This window comes from Triticum aestivum, chromosome 4B (assembly GCF_018294505.1).
Source record: "Triticum aestivum cultivar Chinese Spring chromosome 4B, IWGSC CS RefSeq v2.1, whole genome shotgun sequence".
NCBI classification, from domain to species: Eukaryota; Viridiplantae; Streptophyta; class Magnoliopsida; order Poales; family Poaceae; genus Triticum; species Triticum aestivum.
The window spans coordinates 113,776,196-113,798,817 of record NC_057804.1 but is presented as its reverse complement, the minus strand read 5'-3'; the positions used below and the strand labels follow the sequence as shown (position 1 = coordinate 113,798,817).

Sequence of the window (22,622 nt, the reverse complement as noted above, 5' to 3'; positions counted from 1 at the left end):
GTAAGAGGCCTAGAAATTCTAGAGAAGTCTTTAATGAACCTCCTATAGAAACCAGCATGACCGAGGAAACTACGAATACCTTTCATGTCTTTAGGACATGGAATTTTCTCAACTGCATCAACTTTAGCTTTATCCACCTTAATACCTCGTTCAGAAATTTTATGCCCCAATACAATGCCTTCATTAACCATAAAGTGGCACTTCTCCCAATTCAAGACAAGATTAATTTGTTCACATCTCTGCAAAACTCGATCAAGGTTGCTTAAGCAATCATCAAAAGAAGTTCCGTAAACAGAAAAATCATCCATGAAAACCTCAACAATCTTTTCACAAAAAGCAGAGAATATAGCAGTCATACATCTTTGAAAAGTAGAAGGTGCATTACATAAACCAAATGGCATACGTCTATAAGCATAAGTTCCAAAAGGGCAAGTAAAAGTGGTTTTCTCTTGATTAGGTTGTGAAACAGGTATTTGAGAGAAACTAGAATATCCATCAAGAAAACAAAAGTGTGTGTGCTTAGATAATCGTTCTAGCATTTGATCAATGAAAGGAAGAGGGTAATGGTCTTTTCTAGTAGCTTTATTTAATTTTCCAAAATCAATTACCATTAGATAGCCAGTAACAATTCTTTGTGGGATAAGTTCATTTTTATCATTAGGAACAATAGTAATAGCTCCTTTCTTAGGGTCACAATGAGCAGGATTCACCCATCTACTATTAGCTATGGGATAGATTATACCTGCTTATAGAAGCTTTAGTATTTTAGTTCTTACCACTTCTTTCATCTTAGAATTCAACCGTCATTGATGATCAACAACGGGTTTAGCATCAGGTTCCATATTAATCTTGTGTTGGTAGAGAGTGGGACTAATGTCCTTAAGATCATCAAGAGTATATCCAATACAAGCATGGTGCTTCTTCAGAATTTTTAATAATCTCTCTTCTTCATGTTCTGAAAGGTTAGCACTAATAATAACATGATATATCTTTTTCTCATCAAGATAAGCATATTTCAGAGTGTCAGGCAATTGTTTTAATTCAAACACATGATCACCTTTAGGTGGAGGAGGGCCTCCTAGGGTTTCAATAGGCAAATTGTGCTTAAGGATAGGTTGTTGTTCAAAGAATATTTTATCTAATTCACTTCTTTCACGCAGGTGCATATCATTCTCATGGTCTAGCAAGTATTTCATCCTTACTAGGTACTTCTTTATCATGAGGTTGTCTATGAAACTTAGAGAAAATAAAATCATGATACACAACACCAAAATTAACACTGAGAAATTCTTTCAGGCAATTTTTTTTAGCATTGACAGTGTTCAAGAAAGGTCTACCAAAGATTATGGGACAAAAATCATCTTGTGGGGAACCAAGAACTAGAAAATCAGTAGGGTATTTTATTTTCCCACACAAGACTTCAACATCTCTAACAATCCCAAGTGGTGTGATGGTGTCTCTATTAGCAAGTTTAATAGTAACATCTATGTCTTCTATTTTAGCGGGTGCAATATTATTCATAATTTCCTAGTATAAGGTAAAAGGAATAGCACTCACACTAAAACCTAAATCACATAGGACATGATAACAATGATCTCCTATTTTAACTAAGACAATAGGCATGCCAACATGTCTATGTTTATCTTTTTCATCAGGTTTAGCAATTCTAGCAGCTTCATCACAGAAGTAAATAACATGCCCATCAATATTTTTGACCAAGAGGTCTTTAACCATAGCTACACTAGGCTCTACTTTAATTTGTTCCTAGGGTCTAGGTTCTCTAATATTACTTTTGTTGACCACGATCGAAACCTTAGCATGTTCCTTTATCCTAACAGGGAAAGTTGATTTTTCAATATAAGTAGTAGGCACAACTGGATCAACATTATAAATAATAGTTTCACCTTTAGCTTTGACCGGTTCTTTAGTTTCTTCTTAAATAGGGGATGACATTTAAACCACTTCTTCTTAGGGAGATGAACATGAGTAGCAAATGATTCACAAAAAGAGGCTACTATCTCAGAGTCAAGTCCATATTTAGTGCTAAACTTGTGAAAAACATTGGTATTGATAAAAGATTTAACACAATCAAACTCAAGCTTAATACCTGACTCTTTAACTTCTCGAATTCTCAATCTTCAGAGTTGCGTTTAATTCTTTCTATAAGACCCCACTTGAATTCAGTAGTCTTCTTCATAAAAGAACCAGTACAAGAAGTATCGAGCATGGATTGATAATCACGAAAAGCCGAGCATAAAAATTCTAAATAATAATTTCTCTAGAGAGCTCATGATTGGAGCATGAATATAACATTGACTTAAGCCTCCCCAAGCTAGAGCGATACTTTCTCCTTCACGAGGCCAAAAATTATACTCCCTCCATTTACTTATAGAAGGCCATTATGGAATATATATATTTCATCTATACAAGGCCATTATGTTTTCTCGTACTAGCAACATGTTTAATACTTGCATGCATGTAGTCATAATGACACTTGGCTGCTTCCTCCACTAAGTTTTCTTGCATGCATGTTGTGTTTTAATGATCATAATAAACGAAAAGAAAAAGTTTGGTTGCAAACATGTATTAAATTTAATCTTTGTACCTGTAATTTAAGTTTGTGGCCTTGTATATAAAAATGAAGGGAGTATATATAATTCCGATCACGGTGAACTAGATGCATAGGATAAATTTTTTGGTGAAATTCCAATTTCAATCGATTCTAGTTCCAAGATCCAATATCACCGCGTAGCCTATATCATGTCAATGCTTTTCCCCACAAAGATAAAGGGAAAACCTTCTTCTTAACTTCCTCTCCATGTAAACTTGCCAGCTTAAATAATCCACAAATTTCATCCACATGTATCAAATGCATGTCGGGATGCTTCGTTCCATCTCCTGCATAAGGATTAGCTAGAAGTTTCTCTGTCATACCCGAAGGAATTTCATAGCCAATATTTTCAGTAGGTGCAGTAGGTTGAGGGGAAACTCTTTGTCTTAGGTCGAGGTGAAGATACCCTGAACAAACCCCTCAAAGGTTTTTTTTCATAGTAACAAGTGACAATAAATTTCAGCACATAATATAAATTTTTCCTTATCGATTTCCACTTACCAAGAGCGCTTCACTCCCCGGCAATGACGTCAGAAAAGAGTCTTGATGACCCACAAGTATAGGGGATCGATCATAGTCCTTTCAGTAAGTAAGAGTGTCTAACCCAACGAGGAGCAGAAGGAAATGACATGTGGTTTTCAGCAAGGTAATTTCTGCAACATGACTTCTCCCATGGCCTCAAGAACAAAGGTAACTACTCACAAATAATATTCATGCTCAAGATCAAAGGGATATTAAATAGCATAATGGATCTAGACATATAATCTTCCACCAAATAAACCATATAGCATCAACTAGAAGATGTTATCAACACTACTTGTCACCCACAGGTACCAATCTGAGGTTCTGGTACAAAGATTGAACACAAGAGATGAACTAGGGTTTGCGATGAGATGATGTTGTTGAATATGTTGACGAAGATTGGCCTCCCAAAGATGAGAGGGTTGTTGGTGATGACGATGGCTTCAATTTCCCCCTCCGGGAGGGAAGTTCCCCCGATAGAATCGCTCCACCTCAGGGCAAAAGTGCTCCTGCCCTTCTGCCTCGAGACGACGGCGCTCCGTCCTGAAAGTCCTCTCCTTAATTTTTCTAGGTCAAAATACCTTATGTAACAGAATATGGGCTCCGGAGGTGGGCTGGGCTGCCCACCAGGGCGCGCCTGGGGTCCTGGCGCGCCCTGGTGTCTTGTGAGCACCTGGCAGCCCCCCTCTAGTAGTTCTTTCCTCCAATATTTATTATATATTTCAAAATAATTCTCCATAAAATTTCAGCTCATTTGGAGATGTGCAGAATAGGTATCTCTGCTATAGCTTTTTCAGGTCCAGAATTCCAGTTGTTATTCTCCTTCTTTGTGTAAACCTTGCATATTATGAGAGAAAATGCATTAGAATTACTCCATTAAGTGTTATTATGCATAAAAACATTATAAATAACAGTAGGAAAACATGATGCAAAATGGGTGTATCACCGCACAGCCTAGTTGATACCCTGCTCCATATAAACAATAACAAAAAAATGGTCAACATGTTAGGTGCCAGGTGCGAACCGCTCATTCTGAAATTATCTTGTTTATTGACTACATACATGTTGACAATATCATGGGTCCCATATGTTAGCAAACCATTAGGAGGGAGTTTTTTTTTTGCTTGTAACAAGGAGGCACTTGCTTGCGTATTGTGATGGACCTGGTAGGTCCCTACTGTCATCCTCTCCACATACAGCCATCTCCTGTTCCTCTCATTTTTTGACCATGTTAACAACGCCAGATGATGGTGTCGCGGTGAGCGCACCAATGCGGAGGACGATGACAAGACCTCGGATGGGAATGGACAGGAGACGAGGAAGATGCGATAGTGTAGTCGCAGACGAAGGGGTATGAGGGTTGACTGGTTCTGGTGCGGGGTGGGCCTAATGTTGCCGAAGAATAATAGGAGGTGTGGGGAGCAGAGGGATGGTATGTATAATGGTTTAGGGTATGGTGGGGCGGCAATGCATGCGTGGAGGAGCAACTAACCATGGGAGGCAGGAGTAGGCGGTCATAATGGCGTTGGTTTGGTTTGGGGGGTGGGGTAGAGGAAGAAGACAAGAGATATAAGAAGCACGATAGATGTTGGATGTCAATCCAATGGGCATAGCACGCAGAATCGTTTGTTGACTAAGTCGACACCACCTTGTATAAGGTTTTTTCTCATGGGTCCCAAATGTTAGAGCCCAAATCTGTCATGGCCATCTAGGCTTTTTATTAAGAATTTACAGTCCATGGGTCCCAAATGTGAGAGTGATGTTCTTTTCCTTTGTTGGGATTTGTTACAATCTTTCTCTCTTAATTAGTGAAATGGCAAGCCTTTTGCCTTGTTTTAGAAAAAATCCTGCAATGCCCAAATCCATCCCTTCTCTCAAAATATTTGGAGCTTTTTTTCTTTTCAGAAATCTGAAAGATTTGGAGTTGTGCTTGTTGAAAAATAAATGTTGGATGGGAAGGAAGCAAAATGGTCAAGCACATGGACTGGCAGCACTAGCAAGAAGGACGGAAGATTTTTCGATGATAGAGAAGGTCCCTCTAGTAGCCTACACCAGCTCATGGTCTCTGAATGTAACGACACCATAGAGTAATTTACTCTTGGTAGTCAAAAAAGAGTAAGATAGAAATAAACTAGGCCAGGCTCTATCTAGGAAGTAAATAAACCTGGGCTGGGCGCGCCCAAGCCCAATTGATACCTAGGCTGCTCGATATTGGATATTAGAAACCTATTGGGTTTTTTATCTCAAGAAAAAAAAGGAAACCTGTTGGGTCCACCTAACATGGGGATATATGTTGGAATATAATCATAAACTTGGGGAAAATAGTTGAAAAGGACAACAACATCGAACTCCAGCATTGTTTTCACCATTCACAATCAAATGGGTCGGTCAGATCCATATAATCAACATCATGGGTTATTAAATTTAATGGAATGTGTTCACAAGTTATTGTAAATAGAAGACGAGCACGTTGAGAATACCTTTTTGTCCACCTAAAACAACATTTGTTGTTGTTCGACATATCCATCAACCATGAAAACATCGCTACAAAATTAAGCCCGATGGACAATAGTTCCCTCGCATTCAGCAAGAAGAATGTGACAAGGTTAGGGTTTGCCTGGGTGGGTATATATCTTTCCAACGTTATTGTCTTCAAATGAATGTTACGAGAAGTGAGAAAATCTCGGTGCTTATGATGCCACCGATTGGTTGTACCTTTTTACCCATTATTTTACCTAAATAGACATGAAGATTGAAAACAGTGAAGGTCTAAAAAAAGAGTATAACACAAGAGCGACTGAACGGTTAATTCTATTCACTATATATGGGCTTTCAATGTGTGTGAAATCATCACCTCTATATACAACTTCTTCGGGATGGAAAGCATCGCAGCAAGCTAATAATCTTGTTCAGATGAAAACTTCTCATACTGATAGATAAGATCTTGACAGAATCCAGCACCATTGATAGACTATGTATGGATAAACTCATTATTGAGCATATAACATAATATTAGTACAAAAAGTGTACTCCTAGATGATATAAAACTTATGTGCCGAAATGAATGCAGCTTATGATACAAAAGTGTCAATGATAATATATAGTACCTGAATAACTGTGGAGTCAAATACGATATTGAAATCATCGAACGTATTAGAAAATACAGTCAAGTCTCTAGTTTAGGTGTAGAGACAACATTTATTTGCGATGGCGAGTAACGAAAATCATGGAGAAACCTTTGAAGTGAAGGGCATCTTCGAAGATGAGCTCCACACCATCAAAACAAATTCCAATGCTTACAAGGTTAGGCAACTTTATTCGAAGATAACCGGTTTTTGTTCTGAAAACAAGCAGAAAGCCCTCCAGGGTAGGCCAACTGGAGTGGATGATGATGTGCAGTGAGGCCTTCGACACATGAACCTTCACAAGTGAAAGTTTTTTGAGTGGTGGGAGTCGAAGCATTTGTACCCAGATTGTCTGCTAGTTGGCACAGGGCAAAGGTGGCAGGGTTGAGAGAGGAGGAAACCATGAGATGGACATCTGTGGCGAGGGCTCAGATACATGGTGTTCTGTTGGTGGTATGTGGTTTTCGTAGGAATGGTAGAACTCAAGAAGCTAGAGTTTATCGAATTCACAGGACGTCAGCCAGGCATCCACCATGCAGAGTATGTACTGGTAGCACGCTGGGATGCAGATGGGTTGAACAGAGCCCTCGTGGGAGGAAATGATGGCTCCGGGGAATTCAAAATCATCAACCAAAATAGGTCATGATAGTCAAGATGCGAGGACTTGGGTGCGGCCGCCATCCTTGGTGGGGAGAAGGGATATGATCTCACCAAGGATGGCGTCTGGGAGGTCGTTGATGCAGTCTGACTGATATTCTTCGGGTACCTCAGATCCAGGGGCGGACCCTCGCCGCTTCTCTCCATGTTGCCTGATGCAGGATCTACAACTGGCGTCGCCGCTTGCGTGAACCTCATCTTCTTGGCACTTGCGCCAGCCGACTCCATTTCCCTTGCTGAAGCCACGCCGAGCTCATAGATTTGTCCACAGTAGCAAATCGAGAGCCTAGTTCCAGTGCGAGTGAGCAATAAGGGAAGCTACAGTTTTCTGTATGAGTGAGGAAGAAAAGGTGTTGGGGTTTTTTTGTAGGAGTGAGGTGAGGAATTTGGGGACACATATGGAGGGGGAGACGAGTAGAGCGAGATGACGTGAGTGAGAGTGAGGAGGAAGAAGGGCAGCAGGTTTTTTGTGGCGGTGGGGGTGTGGGGGCCTCTCTCCAAGTAAATATGGGCTTTTGTATAAGATGGATGCACTCTTTTTCTTGGGCCCAGAAAAACAATTACTAGTACAGTGGAAACATTCTACCGCTTCTGGCTCCTCCTAGGTCATCGAAACGGCTCCTGCTACTGAATGTCGTTTTACTTTGATTCACCGACATGCGAGCCATCTAGCGTGCGGGTCCACATGGCATCCACCAAATTAGAAGGCGGTATGCGGGCAAAGAGTCACCCCAGTCATAGCACGACAGTAATGAGTCATCATATCACAAAACCCCACCTCCCCACAGTAAGTTGGATGGACGAACCAATCATCATTTCAATCTTCACTGAATCCGCTTCTCCCTCATCTTCGCCAAGAAAACCACCACTCGGTTTTGCCATTGTTCTTCTCTCCCAACAAAGGAAAGGTGAGTGAATCCGTGATGTTGGTATATTTTCTTTCCAATTTTTTTCTTTTACAAAGTAGTAACCAATCATCACTCCCCTTTTTGTTTCATAGTCATTATGATTGTGTTTTCCTTCCAGTTGTCTTTGTCGTGGTGTTCTCACGGCAGATGTCATGGGATTGCTTATCGAAGGTGGTTGGGGCCAGAGAGCGTTGGTGGGTTCCGGTTGCAAGATTGGGCACGAGCGGTGCGAGACACGCGACGTACCCAGGTTCGGGGCCCTCCACGGGAGGTAACACCCCCAGTCCTGCCAGATCGACTATGAGGATCACAAGGTTACAATGGCACTCCCGGAGTTGTTCGGGAGGAGGAGGAAGAAGCAGCTAGCTCTCCTCCTTGCCTCGCATGTGTGTGTGTGTGTGTGTGTGGAATGAGCCGACCCCCTCTCTGGGGGGCTCCTGCGAGGTCTTATGGCCTGACCTCCTAGGTTATAAATGGTAAAGAAATGAGGGCGGGGCCCGGTTTCCAGCATCTCTGGCCTTCTGTGGGGCCCACCGACTGCTCGTCACAGTAGCCAGTCGTCCTCTGTGAAACGAAGTGGTTGGCACTATGCTGCCACAGTGCTGCATCATGCTGACGTCGGTCGCTCCGATCAGCGGCGTTGTTTGTACTGTAGCCACGCTCTCCATGATGTGGGAGAGGCCTTGTCGTACGGCGGGATTGGACAAGCGCTGACCCTGCCAGCCGCCGGCTGCGGGCAGCCGATCTGGAGCGTAGCATCGTGCCTAGCCGGTCCTAGCATGGCATCATGCCCAGCCGACCCGCAGCGGGGGAGCCGGCTGGAGGGCCAGCCAGAGTGAGGGGAGTTGGTCGCCCCAATGTTTTGAAAAATGTCTTGTACTCCCGAGCCTACCCGGGGGTCATCCCCCTAACAGTCTTCTTTTTGTCAGTTTCTTGATGGATCTTGAAGAACCGGACAAAGATCTATCGATGTTGGAGCAGGTGCAAGAGGCTGATCCCCCTGAGACAGAGAGCTCCAAGAAAATAAGGCCACCACTGAGCAGACCCCAGATACACTCCACTATTGAGATGATCAATGCCACATTTGAGGTGATAGCCCATGTGGCCGTGAAGGAGCAGTTTTCCCTCGGCAAGATGGACCCCTTTGAGGATGTCTCCCCCCCCCCCCCCCAGTGAGTTGCCCAAGGTGATTTTTTTCTTTGGCGATCTTGATTGTGGTTTTCTTATCTATATTTAGGGGGTTTTACATTATGCATACTATGTGGTGATAAATAATGCAAGATTTATTAGCTCCTTTGATCTACATAGTGGTTTACTAACTTGTGTTTTTTATATTGAAAAGTAATTTGGAATCCATTTGTGTTTCAGTTAGAGCCCTCATGCAGACAAGGATTGTGTAGTTGTACATGTCACTCCCTTTGAGGTGGATGACTTGATTATACACACTTGGAAAGCAAAGTTCTTCGGTTGTTTGATCCTGGAAGCCATTTGAACTTATCCTGAAGATGAAGTGTACTCCAGTCACGCTATTGTGAGGCGTGTTGTCCATGGTGTGCTGAAGCACGACAAGGTCAAAGTTGTGCCTTCGTTTGTGAGGTGTACTATTCTTGTCAAGCCTATCTAGGACGATGACATGGCATGCCTCGACAAACGCGTTTATGAGTGGAAAGGCCACAAGGTTATGTTCAAGAAGGTTGAGAGGATTGAGTTGCTAGGGAATGTCCTCGACGATGTTCATGGCAAGGTCCGTCTTATGTCCATCTCCAAATAGATCATTGGCATGAAATAGTTAGTCTGGCTAGTGTTTCAAAGTAGTTTGGATTGTGTTAGTTTACCCAAACCATGTGCATTATCGAGCCCTCATGAGCTAGTACTCTATTTGAAGCTCTCTATGTGAACTACTGCTACTTTTGTGTGTCCGATGCGAGTCCCCTCTAAGTGTTGTCGAAATAAATGCATCCTCACGAGTTTATTTAATGTAATATGGCATGGTGAGACATAAGTTGCCACTGTTTATCATATGAGCAAAGTATGTTTGATGAAATACTTGTTTGACAACTCTTGGTGAGGCGGCGTGTACATAGGGTAGGTAATGTTGGTTAAGTACTTGTAAACACTGTTGATGCAACCCCACTTGTAAACACAGTTGGTGCAAACCCACTTGTAAACACTATTGGTGCAAACACAACACATTGGCGCAGCTTGTTTCAACACTAGAAAACTTGGCTACTGACTAGCTCACTCTCATACTCTGTTGTATGACATATAACCAACTATCTTGTTACAGTGGTTCATGCGGTTAATCAAGACCATAATATACATTTCAAATATTCGCACGCTAGTCCAGAATTCAAGGTGTGAGGCATGGTCGACAGCAATTTAACAAAATGTGCAGTCGATCTCAAGAAAAAGAAAAGTGCATGCTACTGGAACGCCGTTGTCACGTGGAAAACAATAGAAACTATCTTGGACTTGAGATAGATCCCGATGCTAATCCAGTGGCTAAGCTGGATCGATTGAGACTTAGAAACGTCTCAGCCTATACCGACCGTTGGCAATTTCTAACGTACAGTTTTTTTTTAACTTGTGGCACACTTTATTAAAACTTAAATAATAGTTACATCTTTAACCAGCTCGACTAAGGGAAAGCAGGAGGTTCATCACCCCAAAAAATAACAACTTGAAAATCAAAAGACTTTCTTGCTAAAGAGTGTATCTTTAACCAGCTCGACTAAGGGAAACCAGGAGGTTCATCACCCTAAAAAATAACAACTTGAAAATCAAAAGACTTTCTTGCTAAAGAGTGTGCCATCGTATTTGCCTCTCTCGGATAGTGAACAAAAGAGTGATCCAATCCTCTGTGCTATATGGAAGCAGCAATGATAGCTGTATATGGACCGAGTATTTCAGCTACCCCATTGCAAACATTATTAAGCTCTAGGCAATTCGATCAAAAACAACTTGTGAGCATCCTAGTTCGTTCGCAAGTATCATTCAGTTTTTCATTGCTAACCCCTTCGTTGAAGGAGCATCGAGCACATGATCAAATGTCAAAAACGCTCTTATATTATACTCCCTCCATTTCACAATTTAGTGCGTCCGCGTTTTCCGAGATCTAAATTTGACCATAAATTTAACCAATAAGGCCGACTGCGGCGGAGCAAAAAAATTATACGCACTACATTGTGAAATGGAGGGAGTAGGGCAGAGGGAGTAGTTGGTTGAGATGCTTGGGTATAGAAGAAAGCACATTCTGTCAGTGAGATCTATGGCAACTTACACAGAGTATAGTAAGGCTACAAAGGGAAAATTCTCAAGCAAAGAGAGATATAAGCACATATGATTGCTACAGCAAGGGGCGACGATAAGTTACAGATTGGATGTCATCCGTCAAGAGAGAAAAAAGAGAGGAAAAACTTCTTTTCTGGGTGAGAAATAACACCATACACCAGTACCGACGGCTGCCCCGTGCAGGCAGAATCTGACCCTCTTATCTTTCAGTAAGATAACCAAGGCAGGTAGCTCAGTGTCATAGTTGCATAATACACAGCGAACCAGTTAAACAAACTGATGCACCATAACAGTGACCAGCTCAGTGCTTACCATTGCTTATGATTCCTTTATGGCACCATTAGAGCAAAGCCCATATGCTTTTGGTCCAATGGGGGTTTATGGCGCTGACGCTGATGGTCCATAAGCGATGAGCCCAGTGAGAACAGCTGCGTCATCATCATATTGAACTTGAGTGTTTCCAGCCACGCTATTGAGAGGGTTTCCAATCATACTGAAGATTATTGAAGCTATTTCCTGCTCTAAGTCCACCCAACAGCTGATTTCCTATGTCATGCTGCTGCTGCTGCTGCTGCTGCTGCTGCTGCTGCTGCTGCTGCTGCTGGCCCAACTGTGATAGGTCATGTGCACTGTGATGCATTCCCATCCTCCCGTTCATTGCCATTGCATTGTTTGTCACTGCCATTCTCAACCCATTAGCTGTAGGATTTGAACCAAACCCACCCATGGCCCCCAACCCCATTCCTCCGACTCCAGAGTGATTTGTGACAGCATTACCAAGTAAGCAGTTAACCCCGTTAATACCAGGGGTAAATCCGTTTGGTCTCTTCATGTCATTCCCTGCATGGCCAACACCATTCATTTGTGATGACATCATCTCTTGCAAGATTCTCTCAACCGAGCTTTGGGCATCACTTTGCTCAGGCTCCTGAGATCGAGTTGCAGGAGGCTGCATTGGCGGCAAGTTTGATGATACTGCTGGGGAACTGAGTTGGTTTGTATTCTGAAGGGCAGGCATCATGTTGTTATTGGATGATATAGGTACCTGGGAAGGGAAAGAGGTAGAAGGATTTGACTGTAATGAACTTGCGGAGTTCACCTTGGGAATTGCACCATTATTCCCACTGTTATACTGACCATTTGCACTGCTCATTAGATGATCTTGGCTAGAATCAATTGAACCTTGCAGGATCCCCATAACAGTTGGTGAGGGTGCAGATGTAGAGGGTGCACAACTGAGAGAATTATTTGATGTCACATCTGCATTGGCAGAGGCAGAAGCCTGCGCACCAGCCATAGGGGCAGAATTTTGGCCACTCTGGTTTGAACTCTGCGGAACAGATTGCTGTTCTTCAGGTTGTTGCTGCTGTGGTTGAAGAGGGTTGATCCCTGATGGAGTCCTCCGAGGAAATTTATGCAGGCTATCTGAAATAGAAATAACTGTGGGTGTTACAGATAACCAAATCACATAAAACAGCAAATAGCACCCCAACAGGCTACTGTCCATTGTGACCCAGAATTAGAGAAAATTCACAGAAACCAAGTTCGTAGCCATCCCCACAAGGGAAAGATTAAAATGTCATACCGATTGGTCCAGATCCAGTCTGCTTGCTGTGGTCAATCAAATCTTTCATACAGTTTACCACCTCTGCAATCTGGGAATATCAATGAATTACATGAAATTAGTAGAAACAAAAATCAACTTAAATCATACCTACAAAACCTAAACAATCGCAAAAATTCTAACAATGATGGGAGCTTAGAAATTGTAACAGGTGGATGGAAACTACTCCCTCCGTCCGAAAATACTTGTCAGAGAAATGGATAAAAATGGATGTATTTAGAACTAAAATATGTCTAGATACATCCATTTCTCCGACAAGTATTTCCGTCGACAAGTATTTCCAGACGGAGGTATCAGACCATAGTATACCTGAAGGCAGCGGACATATCGTTTTGTGTATCCTAAATCATTTACCAAAGGCACCTCCAGAGCTTTAGCCAGTTGCCGGGCACATGCAACAAACCTAATGAAACAGGATTAACACATAAGTACGGATTGCATGGACTAAAAAAATACTAGTTACTAAAAGAAACATTGAGTCGGTGATACTAAAAAACAGTCAGCACGCAAAGCAAGAACGCTGTGAATAACATGCAACCCTGAAACAGCATACACTGTTAACTATAATAAGTTCTTGCAGAGAGAGAGAGAGAGAGAGAGAGAGAGAGAGAGAGAGAGAGAGTTATTAAAAGGGAAGCAAAACATAATGTTCTGGAAGTCAAAGCAAAGAAGTTCAACACAAAGCACCCATTGTTCATTTCAGGCTTCTATATGTTTATGAACCTTGATGTTTCTTGAACATCAATATATGGTCGGCTGTTGCCAACCGATAGTAAATTGGAAACATAACACAAAATAGTATGTTGCTAATTGCTAACAAAATACTCCCTCCGTCAAAAACGCTCTTATATTATGGGACAGAGGGAGTACATGTGAAGCATCTTCTTGAGCGTACTCCGCCACATGATATCATAGTTACTGAAACCAGACCGGTTTACCCAGTGAAGCTTCCAATTCACCTGTCCGCTATTCTAACCAGTGGCTCTGTTGCGGACTCTCCAATTAGGCTCACTGGTTGGACTTGCTTAACACGCATAAATAAAACCTAACATGTCCTTTTGGCACAGGACCAAACCAAGGGTGGACAGGCTAGCACCATACAGTTCCATCACGAAACTAGAATGTCTATTGCTGGAATCCTATTCCTCCTGAATTTTTGTAGCTTTGTGTCATTGGCTGAACCCAGTTAGATTGGGCAAAGCTCTGCCCCTCCAAGATTTTTCTGGTCGAGTGACCAGGATTTCCATAACACAGTATAATATCCCGTACCTTGCATCTACTCTGGAGTCTACTCAGCTAAAATGAAAATCATTTCTTAGGCAACTGCATTTTTCTATATACCTGTTCTACAGTCTGAGAACCATCGAGGTATTCAGCTAGATCTCATCTCCATTGCATTCATCAGCAAGTATTCATTTCGGTTCGTTCCAGCTAATCAAGATATCTCTCTCCCCTACTTAATAAGTATGTACGGTTATGTGTTACGTTCCTTTTTTTGTCCGCACTCTCCCTCCCGACCCCACCTCCTCCGTTTCCAGTTTTGCTGGTTTCTTCCAACCGGTTTCCCTTGAAACCGCCTCAACTGTCCCACATTTATTGACTTACCAAATAAAATCATGTTTCTTGGGTAAGCCAATAAGTACTGATCCAATTGGCAACTAAAGTCCTTTTTTGGTGCGTAACCACATGTAACAATAAAATGGCACGTAAATCACAGTGATTGCGTACAGAAGATTTGTGCCCCCGTTGGAACGCAGAGTCAAATTATCTAGTAAGAGATAAACAATCATGCCTAAGATGAGATTGCCTTGTTAGGTAATAAGTGCACAAACATGGATCTAAATTATTCACTTTGCCTGGCAGCATAAGCTCTTAATGGTGTTCATTGGCGCATGAAAGAATTGTACAAGAGCAAGAGGTCCTGAGACAGAGACTCTACATGCTCATTTTATTATTAAAGGAGTGGTGCTGGTGTGATTAGAATGGGCATGCACTCGCAATGTTAGCACATTTTGCAAGACGATTGACCTGAGCTTGTGTCCTAACAGAACCTCACGATTCTAATCCACATCTTAGGGACGAGGATTCGCCTTGACGTAAATTAACTGCATGTATTGCCAAACAGGGTTGGTTGGTGCATCAAACTCAACTATAGTAATTAGCCAAAAATATGGCAAAACCTTCAATGTTAATTACTTGATTCACATCACCCATTGTCCTCCACACATTACAGTGGAATGGGAAGACATGTGCACATTATCATCACATGCAGAATAATCTGCATGTTATTTTAGCGCAGCTCATTCCAATGAAGTTTCAATTATATTTCTTTTTATAGAGAATCTCCTTTTATGAGTTAAATGACATATGTAATGAGCCGAATACATGACAAACGATATGTTGATTTCAAATATATGTACTCATGACTATGACCTGTCTACTGTACAATGACATACTGCTTCTAACATGATAGATCGACTCAGACGGACTAAACGCCATATTTAGAATGCTCAAATGGTAAGGTCCTTATTGGTCACACGTAGTCAAAAGAATTCTTTTTTTAGGTATGAAATAAACATGTCTTCCACACAAACATTGCAGATCAACTACTCACTATACTTAGTCAGGGATCACTATCTTCTGCACAGGACCTTGTATGGAATGTCTTGCTAATTATTTTCCTACCAAGGTTTCAAGATGCTGGCAGCTGACGTGTAGGAGGGGGTCAAACTTTTAGGCTTGTGATGTGGCCTTGTGGACCCTGGCCCCAGGCAGCATACCACTGCCATTGAGGCAGCTGCATTGCAAGGGCTAGGGGGGTATAGAACAAGAACTTTGGTTTAGAGAAATCACCTGGCACATTACGGACGCGACCACGATATCTGGACGGCCCTGCATGTCTAGGGATTGGATCTTTTCTGTTTTGAGTAAATACTGCAGAACTACATAACTTAATACAAGTGACATGTACAGGATATAAAGACCCAATCCCTCTTTCTCATCTTTTAATTATTAGTATTAATGATAATGCCGAGCGAGTTCAAATTTAGTGTGGCTAAAAATGTCGGTCTTATTGCTTGCACTAGTAATGGTCAGAAACATAGAATTTGACATCGAATTGAGTGAGTCTGTTACTATATAATTCTGTTGGCATTCAAGTGATAATCATTCTATATTGAAGATAATCCTGAGTATAAAACTGATCGAGTCACATTTGAGTTTATGTGGTGGAACTGTGAAACGTGAAACTATCAAGTGTTTTTGTATTATTATTTTTTTAATATTGTATTGTTAGTAGAAGTACATAGAACTTTGTGAAACAAAACATTATATAATTTGGGAGAAAAAATCCAAATATCCAACCATACGCATCAGCAAATTTCAGAATTAAATATAGTTGTGGAAGACTAAATCGATTTAATACTACATAGCATACAAATGTACTATGTAACTGAAACACCTATAATCCTTTTTGAATCTCGTAGATTTGTGGAAAGCTATAAAAACTTCCACTTCAAAACTTTACAAAAATACAAATTCCAAAATCTGTGAAACAAATTAAGTTTTAAAACTGAATAAGCCATAAAAAATTACTTGAATAGTGGATACTTATTTGAGATTAATGGGTGATCTTAGCATGTGTTAATTGTTTGGTGGCAGGAAATTCATAAATACATCTATTGCACATGTGCCAAGTGCATTAAAGGTACATCTGACAGTATTGTATTATTGGAAATCAATTAAACTGAAATATGCATCATATACTCTAACCAACTGGCAACGTGTCAGTCTCTGCAATCATGTGATCCCATCCGCATGGATACCGTGGTATTTCCCCTTTGGCTTACCCTTTTTCGTGGATTCTTTGTTTTACTTGTTGACTGCTCAAAATGAGAATAATGGCAGATAGCAACTAACTCCAAAGAAATGTCAAATATAGGAAGTAATCATGATAATCCCCGATACTCCCTCCATCCCATATTACTTGACGCTCAAACGGATGTATCTAGCACTGAAATACGTCTAGATATATCCGTTTAAGCGTCAAGTAATATGGGACAGAGGAAGTATCATGTTTCTACCATATGCACTGATTTTCTGGTTATGTGTTGGACTGGGGTCCACATGAAGATGAAAATCCATCCTTGAGCTGTGGTGGTGGTCATGGTTTAAACCCTAGGTAACCATCCTCACGTCAATGAAAAACTATGCTATGTTGCCTCCATTACATAGAATAAGGAAGTTTTCCTAGATAAATGAAGTGAGAAAACTCGCCTCTTCATGTAGAGGTATAACAACATAGAGGGCAGAAATTATTTATAAGCCTAAAGATAGATATTAACCTGAAGAAATTATCTAATATGGAATATCATCATAATAATCAGCCATTTTATTCCTGCCTTTGCTTTTATGCCCATTTGCAGCCAGATGAGGCGCATGTGTACATGGCAAGTGAACTCCTCAGGCCTAGCTCACTGGCCGCTTGGCATGAAACAAAGATGGCAAGCACGCAAACAACCTGAAGCTCACTTCCTTTTTCATAGCAAAATGAGGCAGAAGGCCAGCTTGCTAAGGCCCTATTCATAAATCACAAGAGCTCATTCACAGAAAGTTCCTATGAAATTATATATCGAAGTTTATGTCAATGAGACCATATACTCCCCTAGCAGGATAACAATGCGGCCACAGCGTAAGCAACAAAAGAGTCAGAAAGATCTCATAATTGCAGGACAGCCCCGCAAGCAGATACTTTATTTACCCCAGCCTCAAATTCTCAATTAACTGACTAGCTATGAGCAACATTAAAAAATTAAGATATGTGCAGCAGGGAACATCTGAAGCCATCTAGTGTTAATGATATTATGCAAGCTCAAGACATGGACAACTGGGCGACATTTGGAAGGATTAGATGATGTGGACTTGGAGACCATCTGGATGATTGTCGCACCTAGTTATAACATGTAGGTGTGCAATAGTTGCCCTCCCTTTTGAAACAATTGCTTCTTGAATCATGAGCGCTCATCATCCGGGTCAACTCAAAAAGTGTACTGAGATTGGGGCGACTCATGTTTTTGCAAGGCAAACCAGGCAACGGGTAAGCTCACTCAAGCCCACCTAACCAGACATGTTCCACTCGACAAGGACGATTCTCTGACAATGTAAGTCCTTAGGTCCCAGAGACCAGTTTCACAGAACCCTAACATTTTCATCCATGCTTTGTCTAGGATGGTAAACTCAGTTGGTATGGTTTGGTCACAGAAGGCCATATGCTAAAACCAAATCAACTACAATAGCCATAAAACTTTGGATGGCTAGAATGAGGTATCACATGTATATGTATTGGCTCCTGACTTGCCATGGTGGCCAATACATCTAAAGCTATACATTAAGAGAACATGTAAATTTGACTCTAGAAAAGAACGTAAGGAAAGTATTATGCACAGCACAGCAGGGCCAATCTCCTTACGAGTTGCAATTATTCTGCATGTCCTGAGTTGTTAAACTCGTTGGAGTATGAGCAGCAGCCTGGTACTTTTGTACAACCGCGCCAAGCTGACTAACCTGCATTAAACATCAAGGTGCAAACATAGATCAAACCTTCGTTACCAAATCTAGTATACAGACAAGATCCATGGCTGTAAATGAAACCATGTCTAACTCTACATTAAGGCTTAGTCTCCAATTGCTGAACTGTGCTGTGCTTATTTTATAATCTGGGGTGGGAAAACAGCCATGAAAGTGGGCAAAAATGAACCAAACAAACACTAAAATAAGCAAAAGCTGGTCGGATAAGCTGGACTATCATAATCCACCACAATCCCAAATGCAACCTAATAAGTCTTAATACCTGCGGTACTATTGACCTCCGTGGGATAAGTTCCTCATGACGCCTAGCACAGAACTCCCAAGATGCAATCTTCAATACAAGCAAAAGTACAGGTGAAATATGTTAGTCCAAAAGCCACCACTTATTCAACAACAATATAAGAGAACCACCATAATGATGAATAAATGACAAGAAAAACAAAGTATAAGACTGAGTTGCAATACCTTGAGGTCTGGATTAAAAATTATCCTTAGATGCCCCTCGCGTACGACACGCAATTGCTCAAAGACACTTTCCTGGATTGCTTTAGTATAGTCCAAAACAATCTGACCAGATGCATTTTTGGATTCACGTGGCATATCAATATACAATAGTTCTTCCAATGTACCACTCGCATATTTGATTTGGCATAATCGCGGTAAGACCTCAACTGTTGTCTCTGTAAAGTTGACAACATAAAATCAAACTAGAAACACGAGTAGGTGAGGAAGATGTACAAATAAAAATGATGCTTACCAAAGCCCCGGCCAGGCTTCCGATTGCATATTTCACAGTGCCAGACATCCTGCAGGTGCAAACATATATGGGAAGTTATAAATAATAACTTGAGAGGCAAAAGTATACTATAAATACTATGTGATACTCCAAATCCTCCAACTAACTAACAGAAGAGTTTACTTGCATAAATCAAATATATGGAATCAGAAGGGGGAAAAGGTACGGATTCGATGAGAACAGCAATAGTAAACCTGAGGGAAAACTCCAGTAGTTTGACGACCAGTTCCGTAGAGAGATACACACCACCTCTTTTTGGCAGTTGGCGCGAAATACTCATTGACAAAGTTTCTCCAGTACTCAATATTATTATCCTGCATCAACAGGAATAAGTAGATGCCCTAAGTTCTAAGAACATGGCTTTTGCTTGGAGCATAAAACTACACATTTTTAAACAAACAAAAAGAACATACCTGTGGCCTGTTTTGTTGATGATACATGTAATGGGTCAGTCTCTTTGCACAGGTACCTGGCTCATAGGAAGCCGGCTTTCCTGGAGTTCTTATGTTTAGACTTTGTTGACGAAGTAACTGCTGCTGCTGATGTTGATGTTGCTGCTGCTGCTGCTGCTGCTGCTGCTGTAATTGATTTCTCTGTAAAGGAAGGTTCTTCAGAATCTGTTGTTGTTGCTGCTGCTGCATATGCATGATACGCTGTTGTTGCAAAAGGTTCAGTTGGGCAGCCGCAGCAGCTTGAGGGTTCTGCTTCGTAAGCTGTAACAAATGGTGCTGCTGCTGCTGCTGCTGCTGTTGCTGCAAGAATGCTGATGGATCTGAATTCGGTTGCTCCATCTTCACCGCACCCAAACCCCTCAACGATTGCAACTGATGTGGCTCAAATTTTACATTGCCAGCATTGCGCATCATCTGGGCTGGGCCATTTTGGTCAAGCTGTCCCATCTGCTGTTCTAATTTGACTCCACCTATGCTGCCGCCATTCTCCATCTTCACTGTAGCATGCAGCTGCAGCGGTTGCGTTGACAATTGCTGCTGATTGTAAGACATCGGTAGTTGTTGGTGGTGCTGCTGCTGCTGTTGCAAATCCTGCATATCCATCTTCTGCTGCTGCTGCAAGTTATCTGAACCTAGGTGATTGCCCAAACTAACCTGGGAGGATGACATAGGATCAGATCCACCCATGCCAATCAAGTCACCAGCACCATCAAGCCCCCCTCTTTGCTGAAGCGTATTCATCGGAAGCCCGCCATTAGCCATTTGCCCTGGACCCGGCACAGTGCCTCCGTTTCCAAAGGACTGCCTGTTGAGCAGGGGGGAGGCATTCGAGGATCCTCCAAGCAGGCCATTCCCACTAAACTGTGTGCGCGGGGAAACAAGAGATGAGAATGGGGACTGTGACTGAAGCATGCCGCCGCTACCCATTCCCTGCTGGCCACCACTGAGCAGGCTGGAATTCGTCCGGAGAAGAGAAGCAGCACCCATTGGCTGCCCAGGTCCCATTGGGTTCGGGGGACCCGAGGAAACCATCCTTTGCGGGCAATCGGAGAGCTCCAAGCTCTGCAAACCGCTCCAAGGTTATGTCACCACTCAACTCACCATCCTTTCAGACCAGCATACCCACGAGATCCACCAAAATTAAGCAGGATTAGGCCAGCATTCCCTGTAAACAACCAGAGATTGCAACTTTAGGACACATGCAAGGATGTAGACCAGTACGCCTTCTAAAGATCAGGACCTTTTTCAGTTTCAAAAGAAAAAAAAATCAGGAACCTTTTGTGGTTAATTTTTCTAATAAAAGCATTCTGTGACGAAAGCCCGACTAACAGACGGTAGCGACACAAGATATCAATTCTGTGAAAACTTGACACATTTAAACACTTATTCGTTGAATACCCAATTGCAAAGTTTATCTGGAGAGTTATACAATGCACATACGATTTACATTATGTACCTAACTCAATTGACTTCTGGATCAATTATTTCCACAAAGTAGGGGGGAAAAAACTAGCACCGGTAGACATGGCTGCAGTTGTGCAGACAATTCGAAGGACATGAAGCAATGCTTGTTTTCAACACAGATTACCATCTGATCCCAACATTGTCACGTCTCTGATTTGTTACTGGTCATCATGTTGGGCTATATAACTGCTGGAGCAACTCAACTGAAGTATGGACCTCTTCAGAGGGGATGGTGACCAGTTCAGTGATTAACTGCACAGCAAGCTCCATAATGTTGCAGCTTGGATAAATAAACTCCCTGAAAGCTGATTTTCGACATTTCACTCTGTTCTGCTGGTCAGCTGTAAATCTTCGGTACGTGTTTATGCTGTCAGGTTATTTATCTAGTACATCTGCAACTTTGTTCTCGCTGAATTGTTACTCTATGGCTTGGAGCAATGGAAGCCGGAGGCCGCAGGCAGCTTGCTCAAACGAAATAAAATACTCAAACAAGCGCACTCACCGCCACGAAGCCACCAGCCAGCTCCAGTACGCAGCTCCGGCCCGCCAGCGATCCGAAGGACGACTCGCGCTAAATCGCGCGGCGCGGCGCGGCCCGCAGGAACCCTCGTCCGCCGGCAACGCGCTCGCTGCCACTACCGCCCCCGCCCCCGCCGCGCCGGAGCAGCTCCGCTCCGGCTAGGGTACGGTCCGCCGCCGCGCCGGTGAAGAGAACCGGTTCGTAGAAAAGATCTTTCCCCCCTGTCCCCAAGCGCGGGCGACGGGATTCGGCCTCTCTGTGGAGAAGGGAGGAGGCGAAGCGAGGAAGGAGAGAGAAAGCGAAGCGAAACAGCAGAGAGAGGGAGGAGGGAGGGGGGAAGAGGAAAATGCCGAGACTCCGTCCTTGCGGACGTCAAAATTCCCATTCGATTTGATTAAGATCCGGGGGCCGCGACCTGCCCGGCACCCAGCGCCACCCACTGACGGCTGGGGCCGGCGCCCGGCCGGATCCGCGTGGCGGTGAGCGGGTGGGGGTGAGGCTGCGGTGTAGGGGGTATGATTAAGGGGGGTGTTTTTCTTTGTTTCGGTGTTTGGTCTATTTTATTTCTGGGTTTTTGTTAGTTGTATGCTGAGGTTAAAAGAAGTCAAAAAGGGAGCGTGTGCGTGTGCGTGTGCTCCATGCCACGCCATGGCCAACGGTGTGGCATGGGATATCCCCCTGTCACACACATGGTCGTGGAACATGTATAGAAATGGAATGTCAGCACCGAGCCGTTGTGCTCCAGTTAAGAGTGCACGGGTGGTGCTTAGACCTGGATAATTGCCGTGGTAAGGCCTCGTTTTGATGGGAATTTCGGTGTCCAGCTCAAAAAACATATATAGTGTTTATTTTACTGTCACGCGGAGTGTTTCCCTTCCCCTCTTCGTTTTGATTTTTCCTCCTATGTCTTTCTTTTCCACTTGTTCTCCTTCAACTGTCTTGATTGTCCCACCTTTCATTGACTTACCAAATAAAATTATGTTATCTTTGATAAGTAAAATAATTTCTTACCAAATTGAAACCCTACATTTTATCTAGCTAGGTAAATCACGACCAGGATTTGATA

The 22,622-nt window shown here is 42.5% G+C and overlaps 1 protein-coding gene across 1 annotated transcript; it reads right to left on the bottom strand.

Annotated features, from left to right (window-relative positions):
* Positions 1-11,062: 11,062 nt before the first annotated feature.
* Positions 11,063-21,874, bottom strand: LOC123091361 (transcriptional corepressor SEUSS). The gene is made up of 10 exons (XM_044512853.1): positions 21,539-21,874; positions 19,534-20,737; positions 19,315-19,434; positions 19,082-19,130; positions 18,790-19,004; positions 18,587-18,655; positions 18,206-18,300; positions 13,048-13,141; positions 12,700-12,769; positions 11,063-12,539 (listed from the first exon to the last, which is right to left on the bottom strand). Exons 2-10 carry the CDS (start codon positions 20,602-20,604, stop codon positions 11,584-11,586), a joined length of 2,739 nt encoding a protein of 912 aa, XP_044368788.1. The 5' UTR covers positions 20,605-20,737; positions 21,539-21,874; the 3' UTR covers positions 11,063-11,583.
* Positions 21,875-22,622: the final 748 nt, after the last annotated feature.

Bases quoted from the DNA above. Each gene is read 5' to 3' on its own strand.
- LOC123091361 (XM_044512853.1), bottom strand. From the start codon at position 20,604: ATGGTTTCCTCGGGTCCCCCGAACCCAATGGGACCTGGGCAGCCAATG. The intron at 19,005-19,081 runs GTAAGCATCATT...TCAACTTTACAG, and splicing joins GAAGCCTGGCCGGGGCTTTG to AGACAACAGTTGAGGTCTTA. The intron at 13,142-18,205 runs GTAAGGAGATTG...CTGTTTCATTAG, and splicing joins ATGCAGAATAATTGCAACTC to GTTTGTTGCATGTGCCCGGC.